We start from the raw sequence: 13,468 nt of genomic DNA, 5'->3' as shown, positions 1-13,468 counted from the left end.
GGCTAGAAGAAGCTTGAAGGAAGGATTCCGGTCGTGTTTTCTGGGTTGGTGTCGTTCGACACCATGGTGGTGTCGGTCGATACCAACAGCTGCAGATGAACAGCCCGAACTGGTTTGAGATGGCTACTTCGGGGCAATGTTTGGAGGATGAAACGGAGTCCGATTTGGCTGAATTTTGGTAGGTAGCTTCGTGGTGCTATAGGCTTCATATCCAACAATGGGTTTTGTGAAATGAATGGTCGGTTTGTGTTTTAATCAAGTGTTTGTATTGTGTTCTGGTATAGACGGTTTTGCGGTAAAGTTGGGGCGTCGAGCGACAGCAAGGTAGTGTCGGTCGACACCAGCATGTTGTTGTGTGTTTGGGTCCTAAGAGGACTGCTGGAGTTAGGTTTGGATGAGGAGAGATTGACAGAAGTGTTTCCGTGAGCGTCAATGTGTGTTGGTTCGCAAGTGGTGCGATGGGTGACGTTCGTCACTGGGTGGAGGTGCCGTCCGACATTAGAGGAGTTGATAGTTAGTTGGAATAATTGTGGGGAAGTGTTGTTCGTGGCTGGACAGAATCAAATATTCCAGCCAACCTCTCTTGTTACTTGGTCGCTAGGGGTGGTTGGTTGTGCGACTCAGTAACTAGATGAGGTGGTGTTTGGTTTATTTGATTTTGTAAGAAGCAATTTCTTCACCGGTTGTCTCGTCGGAATTATAGGGTTCCGATGAGAGTGTTTCCCGTGGATCCTGTGTGAGGATAAGGAATCCTGGTGCGGTCGTTTCAGTTTGGTATCAGAGCATATACCGTTCTAGGACAGACTCTATAATGGTTATAGACTTGTCTAGGTCGTTTAGACATGGTAAGTTCTACGGAAAAAAGCACGGTGATGTTGTTGAGATATTTGATACAAAAGTGAATAAGTAGGAAAGAAATTGTTTGGTGCTTGAGAAGTTAAGTCGGGAACTTACTTCATTGGAGTTGCTTTGAGTGCCTCGGGATAGCAAGTCAGGAATTTTCATGCAGGTCAAGAAGGGGTATGAGAGTGGGGTTAGTGTGGGTGCAACTTCAACAAGTGTTGTGAGTGTGGCAGCAGGTTGCTCAGGCCCAATGGACCGTATCGCCAGTTTAGTCTTACAATGCTGGTGGGAGAAGATTTAATAAAATGATTAGTTCTTATGAAATCTTAATGCGTAATACTTGAATGTTTATGCGATTCTTGAAATGGAAAGTTTCCATAAATATAGAGTTTCTAAAAATAGAAAGTTCTATGAATAGCTAGGACTTCTCTATTTTTGGGAAAGGGGATGGAAAATGCCCGGAGTGGTGGGAATGTTTAGAGGTTGACCTAAAGAGTGGTCATAGAGGAGATGATCAGTTCTCAAGAATTTTTGAATGGTGATGTGAAACGACCCGACCCGGTTTTTTTTAAAAATAAATAATAAATAATAAATAATAAATAATAAATAATAAAGAATAAATAATAAAGAATAAATAATAAATAATAAATAATAAATAATAAATAATAAATAATAAATAATAAATAATAAATAATAAATAATAAATAATAAATAATAAATAATAAATAATAAATAATAATAAATAAACTACCATCAATCCTACCATCTACTGGGCTATACACATAAACAATAGAGACATGTCTAACCATCAACCAACAATCAACAATCAACAATAACAAACCGGGACTCTGCATCGACCGACACCAAACATGCATCGACCGACACCAGTTAGGGTTGCGTTGACCGACACATGATATGCATCGACCGATGCAAGGTTCACTTGCATCGACCGATACTCCCATTGAATCGACCGACGCATGCTCGACATAGCACAAAAACCCTAGGTTTACACGCCGTCCTTGCACTTGCATCGACCTATGAAACTCGATCGCAAACCACAAGAAAGCTTCCTAACGTCCCAAATAACATACTAACAAGCCAAACAACACATGAACAAGCAGATCAGAGAAATCTCCAGGTTAGATAAGCCATGGTCATGCACTTACCTTTGCCAAGAAGTTTCTGAACCTTAAACAAGCAAGAACACGCTCCTAGAAAGCTCCTACAACGATCTCACCTACAAATGTCTACAGGAAATGCCTCCAATCACCAGAAATCACCAAGAAACACTTAAGAGCAGCTAAAACACGACTAATGAGACAAAAACTCGAGTTAAGGGTTTTCCTAACCTAAAACGCAGCGTTTAACTTAACTTGTCCGCAGAAAACCAACTTTGCATTGACCGATGCAACCTCTAAACCGTGATTTCGGTTCGCGGATGTTACAATTCTCCCCCACCAACATAGACTCATCCTCGAATCTCGAACATCCATCAGCTAAGGACTCCCGTGCGACCGTCTCCACGGCCCGCACTCCTCCGACCTATCTATGGAAGGTCACCTCTAGGTGATAGACTCACGCTCCAGGCATTATTTGCTCTCGACTTTTGGACTTTCTTTTACCCAAGATCTAAACCTTGAGTTTTTATTGGCTCCTCATCAGACCTAAGTCTGCATACCATAATGTTGGCTCCTCATCGGGCCTAAGCCCGCATGCCATATATAAAAGGAAGTCCAATATTCGTCTCTCGGGTTGCCACCCTATAGCGCGCGCCCAGATTGTCATCCGAAGTCGATATACCAACCATATTCCCAAGCCACAAAGTCCCCGAATATGGTAGTACTAGGAGAACTAAAGTCCCCCAAGAGTCGCGAGCAAACAATTCTGAACACGTCTGAGCCCAATCCCTATCCAGCTTTATTCCCCATGGCTCGCGTAAAACAACACAATATCCTACCAACCACATATCCCCTCACTGGAATACTCATGACCACACATGGATCATCTCACTGCCACTAGGACCGCCACAAAGGGTAAACAAATGTCCTAAACAAGACCGCCACAAAGGCCAAACAAATATCCTAAACAGGACCGCCACCAAGGCCAAACAAATGTCCGAAACAGGGCCGCCACCAAGGCCAAGCAATTGTCCTAAACAGGACCGCCACCAAGGCCACTCGTCCCAAAGGACCATCACGAAGACCACTTGTCCTGAAGGACCACCTAAATAGGCAAATCTGGCTAAACAACCCGCCACAAAGGCCACACAATTGGCTAAACAACCAGCCACAAAGGCCACACAATGGCTAAACAGCCCGCCACAAAGGCCACACAATAGCTAAACATCCCGCCACAAAGGCCACATAATGGCTAAACAGCCCGCCACAAAGGCCACACACGGCTAAACAGCCCACCACAAAGGAGACACCAGCCTCTTGAAGGCTCACAACTACTAAAAATGGACAAATTCTAACTCACATAAAACTTTCCATTTTTAGACTTTCCACTTTTGGAAACTTTTCACTTCTAGAAACTTCTAATTTAGGAAACTTTCCCCTCAAACCACCGCCTCACGGAAATTTTGTACCCCGAACACCACCTCATCTTGTTACTTAGTAGCACAACCAACCACCCCTAAGCGACCACGTAAACAAGAGAGATGGACTAGAATACTCCATTCCCGCTCTAGCCACGGACTACAACTAGGACCAGGCTAGACAAGTTCAAGTAACGACCTGCTTCTCGAACCACTTCTTGAACCTTGCCTTCATCCTCGCCTCTGGCTCCCAAGTCTGCTCCTCAACACCATCACAGTCCCAAAGGACCCTCATCAAAAGAATTTTTCTTCTTCTGAAGTTCCTTGATCCTCCTCTCGAGAACCCTCACTCGTATCGCCTCCAAAGTCATGTTAGGCTGAAGATCCTCAGGGATCTTAGCTAACAACTGATCATCCTCACGGAGACACTTCCGCAACATAGACACATGGAAAACCTTATGGAAAGCACGCATAACCTCAGGTAACTCCAGTCTATATGCCACTGGTCCAACACGCTCAATCACACTGAACAGACCCATATACCTCAGACTCAACTTAGTTTCAGTCAATGACCTTTTCGGATCTCGCAACATGTCCATCTTGAGGTACACTCTATCTCCAACCTGAAACTCAAGATCTCTCCTCCTCCTATCGGCCTAACTCACCTGCCGATCCTAAGCTTCCTTCATGTTCAGCTTGAGAACCCGAATTTTCTCTAAGGTCTCCTGAACAAAATCTTCCCTGTAAATGCTCCTCTCCCCCACCTGAGTCCAGCATAACGGTGTACGACACGACCTCCCATACAAAGCCTCATAAGGAGCCATCCTAATACTCGCCTTGTAACTGTTATTGTAAGCAAACTCTACCAAGCTCAAGTGATCAGCCCAATGGCCACCCCAATCCAACACACACATCCTCAGCAAATCCTCGAGCGTTTGGATCGTCCTCTCTGACTGTCCATCTGTCTAGGATGATAAGATGTACTTATATGCACCTTAGTGCCCATCTCTGCCTCAAATGCCCTCCAGAACACCGAAGCAAACTTGGAATACCTATCAGATACAATGCTCACAGGCACCCCATGCAACCTGACTATCTCTCTCACATACTTCTTAGCCAAGACTGCTGCTCCATCAGTCTTCTTAATGGACAGAAAATGTGCCGACTTAGTCAACCGGTCCACAATGACCCAAATATCCCACTTCTACTTTGGAATAGGAAGACTGTTCAGCATACCACCCGGTACCTGATGCTCAGCCTTCACTAGCTGACACACATCACACCTCGCAACCCAACTAGCCACGTCCTTCTTCATCCCGACCCAGTGGTAGTACCTCTTGAGATCATGGTACATCTTAGTCGATCTTGGATGAATAGAGAACTTGCTCGCATGAGCCTCTCTCAAGATCTCCTGCCTCAACTCCTCATCCTTGGGCACACAAACCCGACCGTGCACCAAGATAGTACCATTATCTGAGACCTGATACTCTGAATCAACATCCTTTGAGGCCTTCACCAACCCCAAATCCCTCTCCTGAGCCAACCGCACCCTGCTCAGAAAATCTGCTCTATCAACCGCCTCCAAACCCAACGAATCCTGAGAAATAGCACACAATCTCAATGCACCAATCTCTCCTACCAGAGACTCCATCTCCTGCTCTTGAGCCGAAGCTACCCTCTTCCGGCTTAGAGCATCTACAACCGAGTTAGCCTTACCAGGGTGGTAGGCTATCTCCAAATCATAATCCGCCACCAGCTCCATCCACGGCCTCTGCCTCAAGTTCAGCTTGGGCTGAGTAAATATATACTTCAGGCTCTTATGATCTATAAACACTTGCACCTTTGCACCATAAAGATAAGATCTCCAAATCTTCAGGGCAAAATCTATAGAACCCATCTCCAAATCATGAGTACGATAGTTGCCCTCATGCTTCCGCAACTGCCGCGAAGCGTAGGCAATCACCTTCCCATGCTGCATCAACACACATCCCAAACCAACTCTAGATGCATCTTTATAAACCACATAGGGTTCTCCCTGCTCAGGCAAAGCCAACATTGGCGCATTAGTCAACATTTCCTTCAGGCTCGCAAAGCCTCCCTCACACTCCTGTGACCAAACAAAAGGAACATCCTTCCCTGCCAACTTAGTCATAGGACATGCTCTACTTGCAAACCCCTGCACAAACCTCCTGTAGTAACATGCCAAACCCAGGAAACTCCTAATCTCAGTGGCATTCTGCAGTCTAGGCCAATCTCTGATAGCTTGGATCTTCTCCGGATCTATAGAAACCCCATCTACAGACACAATATGACCCGAAAAGCCCATCTCCCGCTGCCAGAAACTACACTTGCTCAGCTTAGCAAACAACAAACAACTTCTGCTCATGCAGCTTCTCTAGAACTGCTCTCAAGTGCACTGCATGCTCCTCAGGACTCTTAGAGTAAACCAGGATATCGTCGATGAAAATGATGACAAACATGTCCAGAAACTCCTGAAACACGCTGTTCATCAATCTCATAAACGCTGCTGGCGCGCTAGTCAACCCAAACGGCATCACCACAAACTCATAATGCCCATACCTCGTCCTGAATGCAGTCTTCCTCACACCTACCTCATATATCAGAATCTAATGATAACCCGATGCCAGATTTATCTTAGAGAACTAAGGAGCACCTCTCAACTGATCCAACAACCCATCAATCTTGGGAAGAGGCTACTTGTTCTTCACAGTGACCCGGTTCAAACCCCGGTAGTCAATACATAACTGGAAACTCCCATCCTTCTTATTGACAAATAACACCAGCGCTCCCCACGGTGATACACTAGGACGGATGAATCCCTTACTCAACAAATCCTCTAGCTGCTTCTTCTGTAAGGAGCCTTGGATAACGGCGTTGTCTCCGGTTCCAGTTCAATCGTGAAAGGATCAGACCGAGATGGTGGTAATCCCTGCAATGGCTGAAACACATCCTCAAATTCCTCAACAACCTGAATACCGCTAACCGTAGACTTCCCCACTGACTCTGGCATTGATATAGTAACCAAATAAGCCTCACGGCCCTTCTCGATCATCTTCCAAGCCTGAATGGCTGAGATCACGAGACTCCCCGAAGTCGGTCTAATACCCTGAAAAACCACCTTCCCTCCTGGAAATTCAAACTCCACTCTACCCCGATGGCAATCCAAATGCACCATATGCCGATGCAACCAATCCATCCCCAGAATAACATCATACAACTCCACTGGACTGATAAGCAAATCCGCTGGCCACGACTCTCCTACGATCTGAATATCAACTCCTCTAGCTCGTCCAATAACTCTCAGGAACTTGCCTCCCGCAACTCTGACAACTCCTGTACGCTCCCCGGGATCCCCTCTGATCTGCGAACTCTCTGCACACTCCGGAGTAATGAAGCTATGAGTAGCTCCAGAATCATACATAATGTGGGACTTAAACCCGCCCACCAACAAGGTCCCTACACAAAGCTCATGTGTTGAGAACCTAACAGTTTATCACAGGCAAACATAAAATCTGAACTTACTAAGAATTCACAAACACTAAAACTAGTCCTCTATTAATCCCCGTTTAATCTCCAATTTTCTCGCTAGGCGCTAGGCCCACACCGACCGCCCGACTAGCGCCTAGCGATTTCTAAAACAGGGGATAAGAGAGAGACGGAGAAATAAGGACAACATATAAGGACAACATATTATTTTACAGATTATTTACTACAATTTGTGACGATTTCTCTTGTATGCACTAAGGTTACAACATATTTTGTCCTTAAATTTGTAGCAAATGTGATACAAATTTATCTCCATATCTATTTGTCGTTATCTAGCTACGTTTAGTAACTAGTTTGCAACAAAACTTGTCTCCTATAGAATAAAACGGAAGTACACAACATTGTTTTGTACACTATATAATTTTAATAAGTTGGTTACAAATATGTTATAGATTAAGTTTTATATTATTTGTATAGTCTGGATTTATTGTTTCCAAAAATCTTAAAGAGAATATTCTAAAGAATCATTTGATATCATCTAACTTACCATATTAATTTTCTTTATTAAATTATTCATCAAATAAAATTGTTTGATATCTAACTTAACATATTAATTTGTTAATTATCATTATACTTCACCTCTCATTTTAATATATGAGTCTATTTTGTGAAACAAATAAATTATCATATTAATTATTATAATAAAAAATAGTTTTATTTCCGGATATACCATAAATTGAATTTTTAAAAACAAATATAAATGATTCAATCTATAAAATATTCAAGTTTTATTAATATTATTCTTTAAAAAATATATCTATTGAATTAAAAAATTTACTGAGTAATGGGTCAAAATTTGAATATTTAAATTCAATTTCATACGTTTTTGTTGAATTTTATAATTTTATATAATATAATAATCTTTAAATAATTTATTTTGAAATATTTTTAAAATATTGAAACTTCATATTGAAGTTAGAAACTATAAACACTCTAAATTGGTTTGTTTTAGCAATGTCAATAATATGTCAATATAATATGAAAGAATTTCAAAAAACCAAGTATATTAAAACAAAAAGTATAACAATATATTAAATTACTTATAATATAATAACTCGCTTTCTAAAAACCAAATTCACAAAATTATGTCTTATAATGACATTCAAGTCATGAGATAGAATATACATTGTTGAAATAACTTCACGTACATAAACTAATACAATATATTAAATTTTATTTTAAAATAGAAAATATACAAAATTTTGTATAAAATAAAATTTAACCATTTTTCTAGTATGGATACTTATCTAGAATCATTAACAATATAAAACTTACAAAATAAGTGTCTTTTTCAAGTCATCATATTTAGCATATCATTTTATTGCATAATAGTTTATCCAATTTTTTTTAAAAAAATAATCACATAAATTATATTTTATTAAAAAATTACAATGTAAATAAAATAAATTATATCGTAACTTTTTGTAGTTAATTTTTGTTATTAACTTTTCCGTAGCAAAAAACCGTGGTTATATAATTAAATTTCTCTAGTGAATACCGCAATCTTAATTAGTATAACTCTCGGACGCGTATAGAAGAATTTTTGTTGTATAAAACTATTCATTTTTTTTTTTGCATAATTTTCATATGTATTTCAAATTGAGATTCATCTAAGTCATGTAAAATTTGTAAATAACGGTTTAGGGATCTGAATCTTGCCCGGGGTGCCTTTCGATTGAGCAAATACCTCCTCCGGCATCGACAAACATTGGTGAAGTGGGAGCTTTACAAGTGATGTATAATCTTTAATCTTGTGATAATTTAACGAAATAGATGGTTTCTTTGTTCATGATTCTTCTCTGTTTCTTTGTTGATTCAAAATCGAAAACCAACTCGAATATTTGTTTGCCCAACACTTTTTCCATACTTCTTGTCTTTTTTTTTCTTTTTTTTTTCTGCTTCATATTGAATTAGTTTTTTTTTTTCAGGTTTCTATTTATTAAGGTTTTATCACCAAATAAATCGCGGACTTTGTAATTCCCAAAACTAGTGATTTAAAATGTTTTCGTCAGTTTTGTATCCTTTAATGTTTGAATAAAATATACTAACGAGAGAATTGATTTTCTTTGGGGTTTCAGTAGACTATTATATCCTTTAATGTTTGAATATCAACCTAAATGAATAGACTATTTTTTTTTCATCATTGAATCGACAAGGCCCGATTCATAGCCAATCTATACAACTTGGGGTAACGCAATTTAGTAGAGTCGAAATCCGGTGAAATCAATGGCAGAGGTGGTGCTGTATTTACTTGACTAAAAACACTTCCCATGAATAGACTATTTAAAAGCCTCAAGTAAGACAATCTATTTTAGTCACTACAAGAAATGATGGTTTCAATAGCAGTATTTAATAGCGGATTTTTTTGGTTGTGCTATAGTTGATTTTCTTAAAAACTAACATAGTATTTCCATAATTTGAAACGCTATCCTAGGATGAACGCGAATGGATTTTGATGTGGCGCCTAGATTTTGGTTCTACGATTGCAATGTCAAAAATAAAAACGCTATTGTAAGGGAAACCGAGAAAATGAAAATTGCGTTGCCACCCAAAATTTTACTAAGTAAATAAAAAAATAAAAAAAAGAGAGAGAAAAAGAAGAAAAGAAATTAAAGAAACTAGGTTTCACAGAAAAGAAGGAAAGAAATTGCGTTGCCACTTCTCTCGCTCTTCTCTCTTTCTCCGCTGAAACCATCTCTGAATTCCAAAGTGTTCTTCAATTTTGATCCAATTTGTTTCTCTTATCTTTCAGTTTAATTCTTCTCTCTTTCTTCTCAGTCTCATTCTAATTCTCTGTTAGTCTCAATCCTTGTAGATCTCGATCCTCAGTTTCATTGTTGATCCAAATCAAACTGGTGAGGTCGAAAGTGACTCAGAAGGTAAAATATATGTTTGGGTGTTCGATAATTTGCAATGATTTACTATAATTCATGTTCGTTAAACTGGTGATCTGAATCATTTGTTGTTTCTCACTGTTGCAGGAAGATTGAAGTTAATCTTCAATCGAAGGTAATATTTGATATTGAGTGATGTTTGTCTGAGTTTAATCGATATTATCTGATGTGTACTTGAAACTGTTGTAATGATATTCATGTCTTGTTATGTTTGCAAAAACTAGATTCAAGCTCTTGTTCGGTCGTACCTTGATTTTATTTGTGTAAGATATTATTTCTAGCTTTTTTGTTTGTCATTTTGTTGTTGATGTGGTTTATGTGAGTATCTGATCATTAAAGTTTTTATCACAAATGTACGTATAATTGGTGTTGGAGCTTAGGTAGTATTGGTGTAAAATGGACAAGGCATGGGTCTGGCTTCCAAGGTATGTGTCTGATTCTGATATGTTATTTTGATACATGGATTCATCTATAATGTGATTCTAAATAGTGTAATTTAATTACCTTATACAGGAATAACCTTGAGTATGAGATGGACGCAAGAAAATTTGTATTTCGAGCTGCAAGTAGGTTGGGTAATCCTACAAAGATATTTTGTCCCTGCGTTGATTGTAGAAATGTTTGCCATCAGCTGATACAGACAGTATTAGATCATCTAGTGATCAGGGATATGGATGAGAAATACAAGAGGAATCCATTTTGGAGCAAGCATGGGGAAAGGAGGGACAAAACGGCTGTTGATGTTCCAACTTCAGAGGAAGAGGCTTATGACTTGATGAAAACAGCTTTTTTTTGAGTCAGAATTTAATGATGAAAAGGCAAATGAGGAGTGTCGGATTCCAGAAGATTCTGAGTTTAGGGAGAAGTTAGAAGAAGCCAAAACTCCACACTACTCATCATGTCACAAGTACAACAAGGTTTCTGCGATAACAATGTTGTACCACATCAAAGTGAAGAGTGTTATATCTGAGAACTTCTTTGACCAGATACTGACTACTGTTAAAGACATGTTACCAGAAGATAATGTGCTTCCAAAGTCCACTGCCGAAGTGAAAAAATTCTTGAAGATATTTGGGTTTGGTTACTATGTCATTCACGCATACAAAAACGACTGCATAGTTTATCGAAATCAGTATGATCAGATGGAAAGCTGCCCAAGATGTAGTGCTTCAAGATGGAAAATGGATAAACACAGTGGTGAGGAAATGAAGGAGATTCCAGGGAAAGTGCTTAGGTATTTTCCAATCAAGGATAGATTGAAGAGGATGTTTAGATCAAAACAAATGACTGAGGATTTGCGTTGGCATTTCAACAATAGTAGTGAAGATGGTTTAATGCGACAACCTGTGGACTCCATTAACTGGGCACAAGTGAATAGTAATTGGCCAGAATTTGCTGCTGACCCTAGAAACCTCTGACTGGATCTTTCTACAGATGGAGTCAACCCTTTCTCTTTGCATAACACAAATTACAGTACATGGCCAATTTTGTTAGTTAACTACAACATGCCTCCAACCATCTGTATGAAAGCCGAGAACATCATGTTGACTATGTTGATCCCTGGTCCAACTGCACCAAGTGACAACATTGATGTATATCTAGCACCTTTGATAGAGGATTTAAGAGATTTATGGACAGAAGGTATTGAAGTTTTTGACTCTTTTATGAAAGAAAAGTTTACACTTAGAGATTTGTTGTTGTGGAGTATCAGTGACTATCCAGCCTTAGGGACATTGGTTGGATGTAAGGTTAAGGGGAAACAAGCATGTATCGTTTGTGGAAAGGACACACCATGTCGGTGGTTGAAGTTTAGTAGTAAGTATGTGTATTTGGAAAATAGGAAGTGATTAAGGCCTGGACATCCGTACAGGCGCAAAAAAGGATGGTTTGACAACACTGTCGAGAACGGGGCAGCAAATAGAATTCAAACTGGTGCAGAGATTGCTGAGATATTAAAAGATTTTAGGAATGATTTTGGGAAAACTTTGGATATGCAAAAGAAGAGGAAACGATCTACATTGGATGGAGATGAGCTTATTGCAGAAGTAGAGAATAGTGATCAATGGAGGTGGAAAAAATAGTCCATATTCTTCGAATTGCCTTACTGGAAGGTAACTCTTAGTTTTTTTTTCTTAAAATTCATATAGATACAGATATATAGATGTATAACATGTATATAGGCTGACAATCTTGTTGATCATGTGTTAGGACTTACCTGTGCGTCATAACATTGATGTCATGCATGTGGAAAAAAACGTGTATGATGCTTTATTGTCCACTCTGATGTAAACTGCTAATTCCAAAGATGGCTTGAAGGCAAGAAAAGATTTGGAAGATATGGGAATACGAAGACATTTGCATACACAATTAAGGGGCAAGAAAACATACTTACCTCCAACGGCTTATTGGATGTCAAAGGAAGATAAAAGAAGGTTTTGCCTGAGGTTGTCTCAGTTCAGAGGCCCTGATGGATATTGTTTGAATATTAGGAATTGTGTGTGAATGAATCCTCCTGGTATTGGTAGTCTTATGTTTAGGGTATGTTTAGGGTAAGGATAGGGTTTCAACCCTTAAGGGTTTAGGATTATGTTTGTTTTAAATAGTAGCTAATAGTAAATATAATGTAATGTTAAAGAATAATAGAAAAACAATTTGAATCATTACTTCAATTCATTCTAAGAACATTGTATTTGAACAAACTATTTACACATTAAGAACATTAGATTACATGTTTCTCATAGTAACATTATGGCTAAACATGCCTTCAAATAAACTATACAAAAAAAGTTTCAAATAATTTTTTAAATTTTTTAAAAAATTTGGTTCATGAGGAAATCTCATAGAATGTTTAACACATAATTTTGAATTTTTTAATAAATTCCAAATTAGCATAGAAAACACATTTTAATTTTTTCAGAAATAATAGCCAATGACAAGGGTTCATTCGGATTGCTGACATGGCGAAATCCACACATTCGTTAAACAGACATTTTCAACCAATCACGGTATATCAAATGAGTATTGTTCCTTATCTTCTTGAATTATCACTCGATTATCTTTGTTGTTCTGCGTATATTTTAATTTGTGGTTCCTTGCAGGATAAACGTGAAGCTTCAAACCTTAGACCCAATATTCAGCAGCATAAACGTGAAGCTTCAAACCAAGACAAAATTCAGAAGTCTAAATCTCTTTGAATTTATTTTCAGCTGAAATGTACACATTGTGTTAATTACATGTAAACCCAGTTTTAATATTAGCAAATATCATATTCTTTTAATAGAAATATTGTATAATTGCTTCCTCTCTATACACAAAATACCAAATTAAATGATGTATATAACTACGAATACTGTATAAATACTTAATTGTAAGAAATACGCAACATACCTATACCTCAAAGTTTCTACGAATACAAATACATGCTACAAATCATACAAATTAAAACGTTATACCATACGTTTACTACAAACGTTGTGTGTCCACAAGCTAAATTGCTATCACAACTAAAAATTAATTACATATTCCAACTGCTATTGAAAAAGCAATCAAACTGCTATAATTAATCATATTTACAGCAACAAAGATTCGCTATCTTATAACTAACGATTGCAGAAAAAAAATCGCTATA

At 38.5% G+C, this 13,468-nt stretch overlaps 1 protein-coding gene and 1 pseudogene across 1 annotated transcript in view; both read left to right on the top strand.

Moving 5' to 3' along the window:
- Positions 1 to 10,107, top strand: part of LOC147934039 (uncharacterized) — a 28,847-nt gene extending 18,740 nt beyond the window's left edge. Inside the window, exons 7-9 of the mRNA XM_087472446.1 lie at positions 9,762 to 9,825; positions 9,928 to 9,955; positions 10,065 to 10,107. Coding sequence (XP_087328572.1) covers positions 9,762 to 9,825; positions 9,928 to 9,955; positions 10,065 to 10,107 — 135 coding nt within the window. The remainder of the gene's footprint in view (positions 1 to 9,761; positions 9,826 to 9,927; positions 9,956 to 10,064) is intronic.
- A 129-nt stretch (positions 10,108 to 10,236) lies between these two features.
- LOC147934038 (uncharacterized) lies at positions 10,237 to 11,827 on the top strand (annotated as a pseudogene).
- The last annotated feature ends 1,641 nt before the right edge of the window (positions 11,828 to 13,468 follow it).

Source organism: Camelina sativa, chromosome 11 (genome assembly GCF_030686135.1).
Source record: "Camelina sativa cultivar CO46 ecotype springtype chromosome 11, ASM3068613v1".
In the NCBI taxonomy this organism is placed as follows: domain Eukaryota; kingdom Viridiplantae; phylum Streptophyta; class Magnoliopsida; order Brassicales; family Brassicaceae; genus Camelina; species Camelina sativa.
This window is presented reverse-complemented; position numbering and strand designations above follow the sequence as displayed.